Below are 19,055 nucleotides of genomic sequence, written 5' to 3'. Positions count from 1 at the left end.
ATTTTGACTTGGATAGTAATTCTAACCTGTACTTAAGAAACTTCTAGTTATTTTCTTTAAGAAATCTGACCTGTGGACTTTAACCATTTCTCTATAACAATCTCATACCTCTCTTTCGGTTTTATTCTAAGAAGAAAAGTTTGTATAAAGAAATCTTGAATTCATTAATCTCCTATGAAGAACTGGAATCTTAGATGTCATGGGGAGAAGGGGTGTTGTGGTATCAACAGAAATTTAACATAAAGCCTAGAATTTTATAAGTATACAAAATATTCATCCATTGATTTTTAACCAAAAATCTAAAAATGTTTATATTTAATTTTGAGTGAGCTGTCATATGTATAAGATCTTTTTCTTTGCACTTATGAAATTAGGAGTAATATCATTTTATAGTCTTAGAATGAGTCTGGTTTGGGATTGACACAGGGGGCCATATATGTCTTCAGTTACACATATGCCTGGCAAATCGAATCAGCAGGAGAACAGGCCTGTAAGAAAAAATGAGAAAGATGGGATACAAAAGGGATGAATATTTACTTTGCTGACCAAACACATATAGAATTTGGGGGGGGAAATGATACAGCTCACTACCGATAGGGGACATTTTCCCCCTTACATAATGGGAATAAAATGTAGAAAGATAATTCAGTCTGTCATGCTTTCTAATGGAAATTGATAGGTACAGGGTAGAAATTAGGATAGTTTTACTTGAAGAATAAATACATTCATTTTCCACAAATATTACTCCATTTTTGGAAGTAAATTTTTAAGTATTGCAAAACAGCATCATGTTTATATTTTAATCAAGACGATGCCCCAAAACAAAAACAGAAAAAGATTAAAAAGCAGCAAGAAGATTAAAATAACTAGTTTATGCCAATGCAGCTAAAATTAAAGTCTTTTAAATATATTGCTTGAATTCATCCTACTATCTCTTCAACTCCTACTTAGAGAAATATTTATCCTAATATGATTTGAAAATCTTCTATCTACCAGGTATATTTACATCTTCGCAACAGTACTGGAATCCAACATAACATTCCTCAACTATCACAGAGATACATTCGATAGAAAAGCACAGTGAGATTTCTAATAGTAATGTATTTCTAACTAAAGTGATATAATTATTATAATCATCATCATCAAAATAAATACAGATTTGAAACATAATTGTCTATTTGAGATACTGAAATTGCCCTGATTCTTATAATATTATTCCAAATAAGTGTCCTTATTTCTGCTTTAGAAATGAAAAACCTGACTCTCCAAGAGATAAATTACTTTTTGGCACCCCAGATGGTTTGACTCCAGAGGTGAACATTTTGTCCCCTCCTCACTTCCGTCTCTCTATAGCTGTTTTGTTCTCTGTATGTTCATTGAAAAATACAAAGCAAGGAAAAGATGGAGGTCACCAACAGTAGACCCTGGTGACTAGGATGTTAAATAGCTTTTAGTTTAAGCATCAATGGATTGAGTGTATTTTCATCCACAAATATAAGCTGCTACATCATTAGCTTATTGATTTGCTTCATTTAAAACTAAGTATACCCTCTCTCCCTCCACCCATCCTTTCTCTCTCTGTTCCTTCATTCTTCTTTTTCTTTCTCATTTGGCAAATATTGATACTCTATTACAATCAATTTAGCCCTGGTTGGTGTGGCTCAGTGGACTGAGTGCCAGTCTGCAAACCAAAGGGTTGCTGGTTTGATACCAGTCAGGGCACATGCCTGGGTTGTGGGCCAGGTCCCCAGTGGAGGGGGGCCTGAGAAGCAACCACCCATTGAGGTTTTTCTTCCTCACTCCCTTCTTCTCTGTCTACAAATAAATAAATAAAATCTCTAACAAAAAAGAAATAATAAAAAAAATCAGTTTAAAACTAGTTGGAGCTACAGTCTGATACTATTATTCTTTATCTTTCCTGTGGGAAGACATACAGCAAAATACAAGTGGCATTTGATTACACCCCACGTAACTGAACAGCTGCTTTGTTCCATCAGCAGTACTTATGTGGCCGTTGTATTACAGTGGACACTGAAATATGGTTTTTTTTGTGTTTAACACTTCGTCATTTTCACTAGGGACATTTTCTCTTTCAAATCAGGAACAGAATATAAAAGCAAGTTTTATCTGTCTAAAGTCTTCTCAACATTAAGAAAATTATGACATGGACCCATGGGCAGAGACAATGGGGGAAGAAAATTGAATGTGGGAGGTGGGCAGTGGGGAGGGGAGGGGAGAGTAATGTGGAAACATGGGGACAACTTTAATTGAACAACAATACAAAATTAAACAAAAGAAAATTCTGACATGGAAAAAACCTGCCTGTTCAGGCCCGTTTCTGCAGTTCCGACATAACAGTAATGAAATGGCTTGTTCATAGACACTGAGCAGCTGGTGCTTCTGAGGCAGCTCTGTATCCACAGACATATTTCTCTTCTCTGATTTTCAATACGTTCGTGTATCACTCCCCTGCATAGTTGACATACATCTATGTATCACAAAACACTTCCCAGTTATGATAATAATGGATGCCTACTGACCAACCCTTACGCTTTGCAGATATAAAATAGAATTTAATTGTTATAAATAAAATGTAACTATATATTTTTGGAAATATATGCTAAAACATAAGTTCCACTTTGGGATTCATTAAAATGAAAAATATATTAAAAAAGTATTTCATATACTTACAAAAGAAGTAGACAGAATCAAACTCATGTTTATAAATCTCAAACTTTAAGTGTCACATTTTTGTGAAGTTTAATTAAAGTTCTTCCCCAATAAGGTCAAGTTAAGGGTCATCATCACCAAGCCCATATTATATGAAGTGTTAAAGGACTTATGTAAGAATATAAAGAAGATTAAAACTTATGAACAGTAAAATGACAACACAGTCACAACCGTCAACAAATTAACCTAAAAAAAGGAAAAAGAAAGATAACAAAAACTAAGCAAAGAACTAGAACAGGAACAGAATCAGAGAAATGGTCAACACATGGAGGGTTTCAGTTGGGAGGGGGAGGGGAAGAATGGGGGAAAAGGTACAGGGAATAGAAGGATAATTGGTAGGCATAAAATAGATGGAGAGAGGTAAAAAATGGTATAGGAAATAGAGAAGTCACAGAGTTATGTACAACCCACGGACCTGAACTAGTGGGTGGGAATGCTGGAGGATTGAGGGGTACAGGGTGGAGGAGAGATAAAGGTGGAAAATTGGGAAAATTGAAATAGTATAATCAATGAAATATACTTAAAAAGAAAATAAGAAATATTGGAAACATACCTCTGCATTCAAATTATGATAAACTTATTAGGATAAGGGTAACTCAGTCCTCAAAATTNATAACAAAAACTAAGCAAAGAACTAGAACAGGAACAGAATCAGAGAAATGGTCAACACGTGGAGGGTTTTCAGTTGGGAGGGGGAGGGGAAGAATGGGGGAAAAGGTACAGGGAATAGAAGGATGATTGGTAGGCATAAAATAGATGGAGAGAGGTAAAAAATGGTATAGGAAATAGAGAAGTCACAGAGTTATGTACAACCCATGGACCTGAACTAATGGGTGGGAATGCTGGAGGATTGAGGGGTACAGGGTGGAGGAGAGATAAAGGTGGAAAATTGGGAAAATTGAAATAGTATAATCAATGAAATATACTTAAAAAGAAAATAAGAAATATTGGAAACATACCTCTGCATTCAAATTATGATAAACTTATTAGGATAAGGGTAACTCAGTCCTCAAAATTTTAATTTACCATTTGTAATACACTTTCATGTACACACATACAGAAACACAAAATACCAATAAGTGGTAGGCAATTTTCCCACAGAAAAAAATATATTCCTTTTTAGAATTTTAGCGATTACAGACCAAGTAAATCTTTGTATTACCTTACATAATTACAACCAACTTTTAATTTGCCTTTCTTCTTACAAAAATTGAGTCAAATAACTTATTAGAAAAAATGAGTCAACCAATAATGCCATTTAATATGAATCTCTAAATTAAAATTTTCGACAATATGATAAAACACTGATACTTTATCTTTAACTTACACTTATCACTTCTGAAACCTGTAAGCCTTACATTGTAGATAATTCAACATTAAATTTATAAGTAATCATACATTTTAAGATTTATTATATTCAACTAGTATGTTAGTTCTGATTTCTATAAGCTGGTATTAATATTTATTGGTGAATGATTCATCTAACATAAAGGATAAACAGACAGTATCATATATGTTAATTCAGCCATCTAATACCACACTGACAACAGGAATGATTGCCAAACAGAGGGAACTTGAACTAGTCTCACGGCAAATCAGATCCAATGTGAGATAATTGGTCTGTTTGGGATGTCTCCTTATACATTAGACAGATGATGCCCATTTGCTTTTCCCAATTTAAACAACCACAGAGCTTTACATGGAGCAAGATGGCACACACAAGTGGATCCCAAAACACTCACCGACGGTCAGCTGTCCAGTTAACTGCCCCATGTGATTTCTTGCATTCACTGTTACATTCCTGTCAGACTGTAAGACCAGTGGACTATCCTGGGAAACATGTACAAAATAAAGAAATCAAATAAAAAATAGAAATATAGACAAACCTTAATATATAAAACTATACTCCACTTGTTGGGGTATTATCAAAATTCTATTGCTCTGTTTGATACTGATTGAACAATATAGAGAATAGGATGCCTCATAATAACTACTGTACAGAACAGCAGTGTTTCCACATTTGGTGAATGGGCATTAAGTATCGGGTGTAAGCATTTCCAACTTTACTAATTATTGCACATTGCTGGGGGAGTAGCATGTCTTCCTCTCTCCTCCCAATGGCACGTACACCTGCCTTTGGAGATATATTAGACCTTATCCAACTGTGAAAATCTCTTTTGAAGCTGAACTTGGAATTTAGAGATGTCGGCTTAAACATTATCCCCTCAAAATTGCTTCTCCTGAGAACTGTAACTGTAGATTCATTCAACTCTCAAACTCCCAGTCTCCGTTTATTTTCTTCAAAGCACTTATCATAAGACAAATCTATTTCGCTCATTTATGTTTACTTGTTTTTTTTAATCTGTTTCTGTCTCAAGAAAAACTGTTTATGGGATACACACTGATATCCCCACTACTTAGCATATGGCTGAAGGAAAGCATTTACTAAGGGCTTAGTGAATGGATAAACAAATCTTCATAAGATAATAATAAATATTGCCTTATCTATCCCATGAAGAAATTTGTTGTAAATCACAGAATGGTTTAAGTAAGGAGGTATATAGAACATAAGGTATTTGTCCAGGAATTCTCCTTTAGTATTTATAACCTTGACTGATATTTTCTTCTATCACTTATTTAGTACTTAGTAGTGAACTAATTTACTGAAGGGCATTATCACTGCCTAAGGAACTATGTGTTAGGCTTTCACCACTGCCTGTTTCAGACAAGGAACTTACAACTGGCTACGTGATCATTTTTATGATCTAAAACATAAGCAGCCGGTTATTTACAGACTCTCCATTCACTCATTCATTCAACAGATATTCATTGAGCCTCACTAGGTAAGATATAGTCCTAGAACCCTGAAGCATTTTGGTGTTCAAAATGGAACAATACCTGCCCTTCTGTGGATTGCAGTCTAGACACTGAAATTCTGAAAATATCTCCCGACACTGCCCTCACCATCAAGGTGGCGTGTCACTTCTATGTCAATGGAAACATGCAAGTGCTTTCATGTATGAGCCATAAAAATGCTTTGGAGATTAGCATCTGAAAGTCATGATTTCGATGCACGTGGAGAGATTTACTGGCTTGTTTCTAAAGCTGTTTTGTGCCCTTTACGGACAGATAGATACAGAGCATTGAACAGACACACACACACACACACACGCACATACACACAAGCACATACACAAATTCCTCTTAAAACTGTGCTTTGCTAATAGATCTAAATGATCTTTTAAAATGATTTCCTGCATTTTGAAGATTATATTTATTCTGTAAATGAGGCATAGTTGTACAAATATCACTGTAGTAAGATTTCATTCCCTGCCTGTCTCTCACCACAACTCGCTTCTTCTTGCAACACATTGAGTAATTTCTGCAGTTTTAAAAAAGCTAATCATTTTTCCATGGATGTTTCTATGCTTCAGGTTCATCTCTGAAGATATCTGAAATATTGTAAATTAATTTCATCATTCATTTGAATAATATGTTTGAATTTGGTCACAAATAATAATAGAATTTGGTCACAAATTCTATTTAAATATGTGACCAAAGTGATAGCAACTTTTTCAATCATGTAAAAAGTATACAATCCTAAACTAGTTATAAATCCGATAATAACAACATTTTTAGATTAAAAATCAGTACCTCTTACCAAAAAAGAATGACATTTAAGAAGGTTTTATATCTTTTATCTTGTGTTCATTTCTCCAAAGGTCTCTGTATAAGAAAATCACTTCCACTAATAAATCTTAGGTGTCTACCTTCTTTTTTATATTCTCTTTTCCTGTTCCTTTATATTATATTTCTGTGTTGATTTGGTGGTATTATCTCGAGGAGTAGGAATGAAACATAACGGTCTGTAAGGTGAGTAGGTGGCATCTTACATGCACAGTGTAGTAGTATAAATATTTTAGTTTTCTTTGGGAGAAAGGAAAACTTCCTGTTTAGATTCAAACATCCTTCCTCCAAACCAGGAAATCCTCCATTAGCAGGTATTTCAGTTTTCTGGATCTGACATGCACCCTGACAGTAAGTCTAGAAAATCTATTTGCCTTTTTTTGCTACTCTGGAGACAAAGCAGGTAGGAGATCCAGGGAGAAAGACAATGGCACCATCAAATGGGCCTGAAAAACCTGCTTACCTTTCCTTCACCCATACGTTCATTAGCTGTAGATCTGGCTGGAACTTTGCTAATGGTTATAGACAAATACTGCAAAATGTTCTTCTCATTGTAATGCCTTTGTGATAGGAGGTGCCATTGACTCAGAAGGAAAAAGATTCTTTTCTTGGTATTTCCATTGTGTTCACCTTTGTTTATCATAAACATTCACTGAGTTTCTTGTGATGTGACCAGCTCTTTGACAGCCAGTGGGTGTAGAACAGAAACAAAGGAGACAAACTTTCTTCTCTTATGGAGTTCATAAACTAGTAAGCCAGACTACAAACCAGATAAATAGCAAACAAAACAAACAGAGAATGTTACGGTAACAAGCTGCTGTGATAGACAGTTCTCTAAACAAGTGCATGTTATTCTGATGAGATGTGAATATATGTGTAGAAGGTGCTGTATGTACATAAGACACTTCAGATATTCATTCTCTCAAGACTAACCATTAAGTGATCGTAGAAAAAGCTCTAACGGAAGCAGCAGCTAGATTTGCTGGCACTCGGTCAGTGCCAGACCCCATGTACCAGCTCATGTATTTATGATACTTGTGAAATTTCCCATGATTAAAATCAAGAAAGAAAGTGTTCGCAGGAGACAGTGGATCCTGACTGATGTCAGAGTCTGCCAGATGCTGACTGCTTGACTAAGCAAGTCTCACCTCTCTGTGCGATGATTTCTTCATCTGTAAACAGGACGACAGTATATATAGTCTGTGGGGATATTTTAAATGAAATAATGGGATAATACATTAAAATGTTCAGATACGTGCCAAGCCTTTGCTAGGGGCACTAATAGTGTTTTCTTTTATCATTTATTCCTCAATGTATTTCCAGTACTCTACCAATGATAGTACTGGCTATGTCCACTCTGTTTTACAGTGAAGGAACTTCAGCAAAGACAGTACATGTCAGTTGCTGTAAATCACGTGGCTAATAAATAACAGAGGATCCATTCGACCCAGAAATTTGGGTCTAGAATCTCTCCTGTCAAGCATTATAAGACACCGTGTCTCTGGTCGGTGATTGACTTCTAGGCTTACTAAAATGGCAGATCAAAATCTGAAGATAAATAACTGTATTGGAACAAGATACAAGTTAAGATTGCTTTAAACATTCCCATCTCTAAGAAATACCTGATATACACACTGCCTCACGAGTGAGTGAGTCGGGAACGCCGCATTACCATCACCCACCCGCCAGTCAGCCGGGTTCATTTCGCTTCCTCGGGTTCTAGAGGAAGGGGGGCCCGCCCCTGAGACGCCCTGCGTACATGTTTTAGAACACTGCTCGTCTGAGAGCTTTCCTAATTGCTATCCTGAAGGAGAACATGAATTAATGATCCACTGTTTTCAGTGTAGATGGTATACATTTGATATGTCATTTCTGAAATTACTATACAACTTTACCTGAGTTTTACCAGGTCAGTTTTCTTTTTCTCACTGACAGTAATTGCACAATTTTGTAATAAACCTACTTTATGCCCCAATTTTCTGTCTTCTTTTTCCTCAATATGGAATGAGCTATGTCAGAAATGTTTCTTAAATACACCTTTTCCCATCTTTCCTGTGACCTCTCCTATAACAGACTGATAACTCACATCAAAATAGCCACTTCTCCCTAAACTGAATATTTTTAATATCAACATATATTTAAAATTAAAAAAAAAATATTGTCATGCTTCAGTGAAAGCAAAACAAAAACACATCATATTCCCAGTATGGAAAACATCACATTCTTGACCTACAGGTCCTCTATAACGTACCGTACTGTTACACTGGCAGCCCCATTGCACACCCCCTCACCATGCTCACATTTCTGAAAATAGGCCACTTTTGGGCGTTCTCATCTTCTGTTCTCTGTGCCTGACGTTATTATCCACTTCTCCATCAACTGGCAAAACCATAGGCATTTTATAAAGCCTCGGGTCACAGTTCAAGTCCTCTGGGAAGCTCCCCTGCTTCTCCCAAGTTAATATTCATCTCCCACTCTTCAGTGCTTCAGGCAGGGCCGAGGCCAACGCCTTTCACAGGACTTTTTTGCCTTGTTTTGTTTTATTTTGTTTTGTTTTATTTTCTTTATACCCTGCATTAGACTGGACTGTCCTGAACTCAGTGTGTTGTCATTTTCTTTCGCACATACATACTTTTCAAAGTACAGTTTGTATCACGCACCTAGGTCATGGTCAGTCAATGCCTGTTGAGTGAATGCACTGAACCTGATGCATGCATAACAATGTTCTCTGGCTACGAGGGCTCACCTGAATTCATGTTCAGACCACACAGAACTTACTGAGCTCTTACTACTTTTTTTTTACCCAGAGTAAGTTTTTTTTAAACATTTAAGTGGAACAAGTTATATCACATTGTGATTTCATTTATATTCACCACCTCTTGCTGCCCAAGGCAGACACTTCATTTCTTTCCTGAATATTTGACCTACTTAAGGAGCTGCAAAACAGGTAATCTTAAATATTCTTTAGTTAATAAAATGATTACTTGAAATTTCGTTTCCTTCAGAATGCAAAGTATTTAACTGATGAAATATATATTTTAAAAGGCATCAGCACTGATCATAAAAAGGAATCTCTCTAGAGCTGTTAAACTGACTTCACCAAATTATTGGTGTTCACATTTGAACTTGAATGTGAAGTAGTGCAGGAGAAGGGGCACTTACTCATCAGTCCCCTCCCAACTCTTTTTTTTCTGAGAATTTATTCACTTTGTTTTATTTTTCGTTATAAATGATCTTTTCATGGAAGTCACAGCTAGGAGTACATTATGAGAATGTTCTGACTTGGGACTGCCCTTGGCTCGTCCCAGACTTCTTCAAGCTCTGCAGAAAACACAGTAGTCTAGACAAACTCCTCCCAAGGCCCTCCTTATCCCAGTTGCTCGCTATCCATGAGTGTGTCTCTGGAACCAGGCAGGGGGTAGAAGGGTTGTACATGCAGCATTCTATTCACAGGACATCGGGGGCAGTCTGCTCCTTCCTGGAGCATTCACAGTACTGCCACTCAATCTTTAGCCATGGGTAGGCTTAGGAAACTAATGCGTCTTGAATCCATAGTTTAAAAGGGAAACGTACGATCTCTACCTAAACCAATAAAGATCCAGATTGATAAAAGGCTCCTATTGTTTCCATCAGATGACATCAAACTCCCAGAATTGTCTCCTATTCTTTCAGATGACATCTGCAGCCTCAGGGACACCGTCTCCTCTTACCACCTCCTCATTGGATGCTTCTGTTCCTTCCAGCCACCCCTTGAGTCTTCCTTCAGGCTGCCCCTGCCCTTGGCCTAGACAAAAGGGCGCTTACTGCTTGCTCTCATGCTGGGACTCTGCTCAACCAGAACACTGGCTGAGGAGCCTGGCTGAGGTGTACCCCATCCAAAGGGGTAAAGGAAGCCAGCTGTTTTGCCAATGATACCTCAGACAAGGGTTTAATGTCCAAAATATGCGAAGAACTTACACGACTAAATTCTAAGAAGACAAGCAACCCAACTAAAAAGTGGGTGAAGGACTTGAACAAACATTTCTCCAAGCAGGACATACAGAAGATCCAGAGACACATGAAAAGATGTTCAATATTGCTAACTATCAGTGAGATGCAAAGTAAAACCACAATGAGATACCAGTTTACTCCTGTCAGAACAGCCATCATAAACAAAGCAACAAACAAGTGTTGGAGAGGTTGTGGAGAAGAGGGGACCCTAATCCATTGTTGGTGGGATTGCAGACTGGTACAACCACTGTGGAAAACAGTATGGAATGTTCTAAAAAAACTAAAAGTGAATCTGCCTTTTGACCCAGCAATTCCACTGCTAGGATTATATCCTAAGAATCCTGAAACGCCAATCCAAAAGAACCTATGTACCCCAAAGTTCATAGCAGCACAATAGCCCAGAGTTGGAAGCAATTTACGATAGCCCAGAGTTGGAAGCAACCTTGGTGCCCGTCAGTAAATGAATGGATCCAAAAACTATGGTACCTTTACACAATGGAATTCTATGCAGCAGAAAGAAAGAAGGAGCTCCTACCTTTTGCAACAGCATGGATGGAACTGGAGAGCATTATGCTGAGTGAAATAAGCCAGGCAGTGAAAGACAAATACCATATGATCTCACCTTTAACAGGAAGCTAAACAACAAAACGAAGAAGCAAGCAAAATATAACCAAAGACACAGAAATAGAGAACAGGTGGACAGTACCCAGAGGGGAGAAGGGAGGAAATTTCAGGGGAAAAGGGGAAGGGTTTACAGGAACTAGTATAAAGGACACATGGACAACAACTAAGGGGGGGGGGGTGGAAATGGGAGGGAGGTGGGGATCACTGGGGGGGGGGTGGGCTGGGATGGGAGTAAAAGACAGAAAACTGTACCTGAACAACAATTAAATACATTTTTAAAAATGAAAAAAATAAATAAAAGGAAAAAAAAAAGACTAGCTGTCGCTTTGGAGAGAATACATGCATTGTATCTTACTCTGGTGGGCAGAAAAAAAGCTTCATAGCTATGTAAATATCTTTCGCTTACCCAACTTCTATGCTCTGAAAAGAAAAACAAATAAAAATTCTCCTAAATCATTTATCTATATGGAATAAGGAAGTAATTAAGTCTTCTAGAAGTGGAACTGTCCAATGGGGAGTTGGTAAATGTTCCGGACCAAACACAGTAGAAAGCCTTTTATGCTAGGGTATGCCAGGAATGTATTTGTGTATCAAACGGACTTCGTGTTACAAAACTAGGAGACATGCAGATGGGTAGGAAGTTAAGCAGGCAGCTAAGCCTCAAACAAAGTATATTTATTTTACTTGAAATTGGTACTGGTGGAAGGATTTGAAGACTGTGGACTCTAAAATTTAAAAATTGCAATGTATTTTTTAAAAATATCCTTCTCAAGTAAGATGCATAGACATGTCTATGTTGAGAAGGGGAAAGGATGGGGAACTTCAAAGAGAACTCCTTTACTGAAATATTTTTCATAGAAATACCTTCATTTATAATTAAGTTTCTACTGTTTGAAAAACACCTCCTTTTCCTTCCTCCTGAAATCTGGTTGGCTTTTGGAGTGCTTAAATTTTCTGGAAATATTAGGATCAACGTTTTTAGTTTAGGATATTAGTGGGCCTGGAGTTTATAAGGCCTGCAATGTGCTGCCTTCGCAGTCTCAGGCTCCAGGGTGTCCCGGATCCACCTGCAAAGAGAACCTGGCTCTCAGTGTCTGCACAGACCTGGGCCATCAGCACTATCACACCACCAGAATGTGAAGCGAGAGGTAAATAATTTTGTATTTGAGTTAACCCATGAAATACCAGAGCTGTTTGCTACTGCAGCTTGCCTGTTCTGAGAGAATACTCTTCCTTCTCCTCTTTTAAAAAGGGCAGCCAGTAGCAAATATAGTTTGCTGATGTGATCTAGAGAATGAATTTCTAATGAATTTCAGATCTCAAAGTTATAGCTATTATGTGCTCCATATTTTTCAAAATAATGCCAATATTATATAACATAATAATTTTACTTTCTGAATAATTCTAAAATAAACAATGCAAGTGTAGTGTTAACTTTATATACCTTTTACTATAAAATTCATGTAAGAAAAAATTTCAATACGAAATAAATAAATCTAGGTATAAATTTCACCTTGTAAAACTCTGCCTACGCTTTTTGGTAATTCCAGAATCTGACGAGGCCTGTCTTTTACTGGTGTTGGAGAATGATCATTTATTCAGTAATGCTTCAACTTTATATTTTTTCCCATATTGAATTTACATTAGATTGTGATAAATCTCCTTTCATTCTAGCTCTATGTGTCCTTAACTCTCATATTTTCTGTATCCGCCCCCCCCCCCCCCCCCAGCTCTGTGCTGTATGCTGGTTAGGGGTTTCAGCTCTGACGTGTACTATCCTCTCCAGCTCTGTCCGTTATCTGTTAAACTATCCACTGAATTACCAATCCATTGTTATAACTTTTATTACAAAATATTTTTGGTTACTGTTCACATCTGACTAGTCAAATATATTAGAACTATTGCTATTTTTAGATTTTCTTTTATTATTCCACCGTTTATTTCTTATCATTATATATAGTATTTTAATACTCTGTATCTGAAAATTCCAGTCACTGAAGTAATGAGAAGGTTTCACATAGTGAGCCCTTTTTTCTGTTGTATTTTGCTTGTGTTACCCCATTTTTTCGTTCTTTCTTTTTGCTGTTTATTTATTTAGCTCATAGTTAATATGAAGGAATTTTCGGGAGCCAAGATTAAGGAAGGGAGGCTTTGTATTTTTTAAAAAAATTATTTTATTGTTGTTCAATTACAGTTGTCTGCATTTCCCCCCACCCACCACTCCCTGCCCAAACCCAGCCAAACCCCCCTGCCTCCCTTGCTCCTGCAAGGCACTGGAGGACAGGTAAATCTGGGAAGATGATATGAATATAAATGGGCAGGCCAAGTTTACAACTTCTCAAGGGGCCCAGGCTTTTCAATTGCGATGGTCTTGCTGTTGGCTGGCCACGAGTTCCCATGGCTTCAGGCTATAGGTATTGTTAATCGTCACTAAGGAAATTCTGATTTCAACTTTCACATCCTACTATTTATTCAATTCACTGTTTTTATTTTTTTGGACTTATGGTTAATCCTTTATCTTTTGTAAGTTTAAAATCCCAATAAATACACCTCTTGGTAATGTATGGCACATGTAGGTCTTCAGTGGGGTTTTATTTCAGAATACAGAGTGTATAAACATACTAAATGTCAAAGCCCTCATTATATATACCATTTTAACATTAAAATAAGCTCACTATCCTTTATAAATATATAAAAAGTGTAGATATGAATGTTGAGAAGAAATGCATGTAAAATAACCTGCTCATTTTAAGGATAACATAATAAGTAAATTAAAACTTAGAGAACAAATTAGTACCTAGAAACATGTTATCTCATGCTTCTAAAAAAGTGTGTTCACATGTGCATGCGCACCTATAAATGGCTAGAGTAGAGGTGAAGTCATGAACAACTATGTCATATTGCTATACGATAACTGCACAGCACTTGTTCTGTTTGGTAACTATTTAATGTCATCTTTAAAAGTAGATTTAATGCCCTGACTGATGTAGCTCAGTGGATTGAGCATGGGCTGTGAACCAAAGGGTCACTGGTTCGATTCCTGGTCAGGGCACATGCCTGGGTTGCAGGCCAGGTCCCCAGTGGGGGCCATGTGAGAGGCTACCACACATTGATGTTTCTCTAACTCTCTTTCTCCTTGCTTTCCCCTCTCTCTAAAAAGAAATAAATAACATTTTTTTAAAAAGTAGATTTAATTACTAAAATTTTCAGAAAGTCTAGTAGATCTCATACATGACAAAAGTAATTTTTACATGTATCCCAAGCTAATTAACTGTTTTCATAAAATGCTTTTTTCCACAAAGAAAAAAATAAGTTGTTTTTACAAAATAAGTTATCTATGTTAAAACTGTAGAAATAGGGATTTTTAAATGTAATAAACGAACCAATTTAATATCATTTACTGTTAGTTTAGATATAAGGGATTTTTCTATTGAAGCACAGAATTAGTAATATATGAGAAATCAGTGAACACTATTCTAGTTGATAAATTATCATAGGATTTTTGAATACTTTTAATGCATAAAAAGTATTAACAGTGTTTCTCAATTGTTCTGTTTCCCATTAAAAAATAAAAGACTTGCCATCTGAAGAGCAAATACATAGAGAAAAAACAAAATATTTATGTTTTTATTAAAAGTACTTCTTCCAAAAAGATATTATTATAAACTTAAACACAATGTTAAATAGGGCACTAAAATCTGTTAACAGAACTAAAGGCCTTTTGAACTATGAGAAATAAATGTTTCTAAACACATAAAATGTTGCTTGTTGCAACAAGCGTGTTGCTGCAGTTGAATCCCAAATTTTACTTTGACATTCCTGGCAGTTAAGGCAAATTAAAAATGTTACGCTATAAAATTTTCATGGCATAATAAAAGGAAGCAAGTAAATTTATAGGGAGAAATATTTTGCCCTATCACTAGCACTTAATTAATCTCTCTGAGAAGTTTGAAGATGTTCATTTAAAGCACTTGTCTCCAAATTCAGTCCAAGCAAATGGTTTACAGCTCTGCCTGTGGTGAGGCCTGGCCGACCCAACACTTTTGTGAGCCAAATGTTGAAAATGAAGGAAGAAGTAGAATTCCTGTTTGCGTCAAAAAGTAGGGGAAGCTGGAGAAATACAGGAATAAATAAATGAACCATGTTAAAAATGGATTTTAAAAATTGAATAGAGCTGTTAAATGTTGTTTTATCTTGTACTACTAGTATGTAATAAAATATATTAATGTGATTTCCATAAATGATTTATGCTACTAACATACAAAAGAAAAACCTTTTTATATTTATTTGGCTGAACATATTTAGAAATAGAATGACTGTACAAACTGAACATTTCAGAAAGTGAAAGACATAATTTAATCTTTTTTATCTGTAAGAGGAATTTGTTATGCCTGGTAATAAACGAATTAGGTACATCTTCAATTTTGCAATAAACAACTAATAAAAAACAAAGTAACTTGCAAAATACTGTCAGCCAGCCGTTGTAGTCATTACATTTCTCTCATTTGTTGGGGAGCATCCCTAAAGGCTTTCTAAAGCAAATAAAATGATTGTTTATTGTATCTGTTATTCTCTCCCTAAAAGGTTCTTTGTTTAATGCAATATTTTTTGAAATGTGTTGGAGAAGTTTGTAGATAGTTGAAGGATGTGGGATATGTAAGATGCTTTTATTTGCCCTAAGTATATGTTATTGTGGCTCTCTCTGTTTTTCTATTACATGCATTGAATAAATGCATTCAGTCCAGACAGGGATGGACAAACTGAAATCTCTAAATGGAACTTGTCTGCACCATTGTACGAGATACTGAACTCAGAACATCTCTGCTCTCAATATAACTTGCTTCATGCTTAACATCCCTCATGCATCAATGTTTACCATGAGTTTTTGATACTATTTTTGCATCTCTACCTCTCTCTCTTCTCTTTTTGGGCTCCTTGAAGGAGTTTAAATCTTAAAACAATACACCTTAGATAAACAAAATCGAAAGATCTCACTTTGTTTTCACCAACTTATTTAAAACTCTCTATTGAATGAGAATCCCTAAAAGTTTTCACATTACCAAGTTAACCTAACAAACTGTCTCATTTCTCACGCACATGCATCCACTCACAGCAAAACTGAATTATCACCTCAAGTATAGCACAGAAGTTACACCATCAACTGTCTAATATTGGCTTCTGCTACAATCTGAGCTGAAAGAAATGCTTACAGAAGGTTCTTTGAAAGATATATTTTTCTGGCTATTCTATATGTGTGGACTGAGTGGTGTGTGTATATATATATATATATATATATATATATATATATAACATTATTCCTTTATTAACTTCTCTTATTTAATCCATTTAAAAATATTTCTCACAGCTTTTATGGATGATACAATGTTAAGTTCCATAAAACAGTTTCTGCTTTTACTCTAAAAGTATTTTTACAACATTATCTACTATTTCATTCTATGATCTCCTTATGAAATTCTAAACAGCAACTTTTTCTGGCAATGTATACTAAGAAGAGCGTTTTTTCTTTAATTAATTGGTTATGTTCCTTTATTTTAGAAATTAAAATCATGTACCAATTACATTTTATTTCCCTTTTTCCTTCTTGAAATGAAAGTTGAAGCTGAATGATAAAAACTATGTGAGGATGAGTTTTATTTCTTTTTTCTGGTCTTGCTCTACTTTTATTGTGATTTTTTTCACTCTAGCATTTCTTGGTATTCTTGGTTTTGTTTTGCTATACTTCTGTGCATTTTCTTGTCATTTTCACTATAGTTTCTAGAATAAGTAAGGTATAAATAGAAAAATAACATACGGTAGTATAAGTTATCTTAATATGCATGTGCACATATATATTTTAAAGATTTTATTTATTTATCTTTAGAGAGAGGGGAAGAGAGAAAGAGAGGGGGAGAAACATCAATGTGTGGTTGCCTCTCACACGCCCCCAACTGGGGACCTGGCCTGCAACCCAGTCATGTGTGCTCACTGGGAATTGAACCAGTGACCCTTTGGTTCTCAGGCCAGCACGGAATCCACTGAGCCACACCAGCCAAGACTGCACATGTACCTATTTAACATGATATAAGGAATGTTGTTAGCATTTAAATTGATATCAAGCAATGTTGTAAAGTCTAAATGTAAATACAGAGAGATATAATGGTATACAGATATATCTATCTAACAATTCAAGATCAATAAAAGAACAATTTGCTTCAATATCTTTTAAACAAGAACTGACAGGGGAATTTGTTGAAATTAGAACTTTGCAGACATTTTGGCTGAAGCTATGCTTTTAACTATAAAACAACCAAAACAGTAATGTTGTGTTATTCAAAAGAAATAGCATTAATTACTAGACCACTTTAGATTTTTAGAAAGACTACTTTATAGTTTAGCAGAGTATAGCTATTAAATAATCATTTGCACATCTTAAACAAAATATTAATTGTTTTCACATATGAAGATGATAATGGACATAATTTAAAAACAGATGTGTTCTTGTGAGAAACAAGATACAATTTTTCTTTCAATGCAGACTTTCTCTGGACACCAAAGTCATACCATTAATCAATAGGCTGGAGTATTTTATTAAAGATATGGAATAGTACATCAGTCCTCTGTATGCACTCCACACACAAGGTCTGTCTAGAAGGTATGCAGGCATGTACTAGGATAAATAGACACTTACCGAAGAAGAAACAAGATACTAGAAACACTGTACATAAAACAATGATGCCTCAGTCTCCTTCAAAGTAGGCAACTTGGGACCTCACACAGTTCTAATTGCCATCAGCTTCCTCATTGTATTTTCCTGAATCTCATTGGTGGTCATGAATTTCTTCCCTTTAAAGATGATTTTAGTTTCGGGAAAAACCAGAAGTTGCAGGGAGCCAAATCAGGGCTGCAGGGGGGGCGGTGAGTCACCTGGGTGATTTGATGTTTTGCTGAAAAACTGCATGAGATGTGATGCATGAGTGGTCACACTGTCGTGATGAAGCTGTCAACCACCAATTGCCCATAGCTGCAGCTTTCTGAACCATCTGAATAGTTTCCATGGAGCAATGATCATCTGATTGATTATGCATTAGAAAAAAGTCAAAGTCACACCAAAAAATAATTCAGAACCTTAGAGCAGCTCTCGAAATCCCTTTGACATGTTGAATGAGCCAAAGTTGACAGGTTAGAGGTTAACACTGGGTTCATAGGTTATAAGTACAGTCAGTTATTGGACAGTATAGAATTGTGACAGCAGACCTTCTCCAAATAAAATAAGCACTAAAATTATATCAACTAATGAAAACCACATTCAAAATTCATCTCCATACTGTGTTGGTGAGCTCTTACAGAGTGCATTCAATATACCATATGACACTACAAAAATTCCACTGGGCTAATGTGATATTCTTATGATTAGTTTATCTGCAAGCAGGGAAAATACGCATTAAAGTGCAGTCTGCAACATCTGAAGATAGTTTAGGAAAACTTTTATGATCCTCAAGTGTGAGACTTATGTGCAGCTTGGTAGAAATAAATGAGAAGTAGGAGAGTTCGCAGAAATTATTGCAACATGTCCTTGCCTTCTTCATGCTGGCAACCTACCTCGTACAAATCAACAGCCATGCTAACTAATACAGCATCGTGCGAAGGCAGGGAGCAGCCTTTGAGCCTTGCAATATGTTCCATGCGCCATCTAACCCTCATCACGACATACACTTGGCGGCATCGCTGTGTTTGATTTCAGAGTATCCTGGATCGTTACCTCCTATACTTTAGTCACGTGTTTCATGAAAAGAAACTTAGCCTATGTAGTCTCCAGTACATGCTGTGAAATGCTACATATACTATGCTATAGATAAACATTCAATATAAAGTACGGAATGTTTACTGGGGTTACGAAGTAGGACACACAAAGAGAAGTGGGTCCAGAGAAACAATGAAGAAAAGGGCAAATCTTGAGAAAACAACCACGTTTTTGCCTTATGAAATTATTTCACTAAGTTATTTTTTAAAGATTTTATTTGTTT

The 19,055-nt window shown here is 36.0% G+C and overlaps 1 protein-coding gene across 2 annotated transcripts in view; it reads right to left on the bottom strand.

Annotated features, from left to right (window-relative positions):
- SGCZ (sarcoglycan zeta) overlaps window positions 1–19,055 on the bottom strand; it is a 208,239-nt gene that overhangs the window by 48,145 nt on the left and 141,039 nt on the right. For both annotated transcript variants that reach the window (XM_037055070.1, XM_037055071.1), the window contains exon 3: window positions 4,473–4,560. In XM_037055070.1, coding sequence (XP_036910965.1) covers window positions 4,473–4,560 — 88 coding nt within the window. The remainder of the gene's footprint in view (window positions 1–4,472; window positions 4,561–19,055) is intronic.

Source organism: Sturnira hondurensis, unplaced genomic scaffold, assembly GCF_014824575.4.
Source record: "Sturnira hondurensis isolate 20B ecotype Veracruz unplaced genomic scaffold, ASM1482457v3 Scaffold0008640, whole genome shotgun sequence".
Classification (NCBI taxonomy): Eukaryota; Metazoa; Chordata; class Mammalia; order Chiroptera; family Phyllostomidae; genus Sturnira; species Sturnira hondurensis.
The sequence above is the reverse complement of the archived record's forward strand: the minus strand, read 5'-3'. Positions and strand labels throughout refer to the sequence as shown.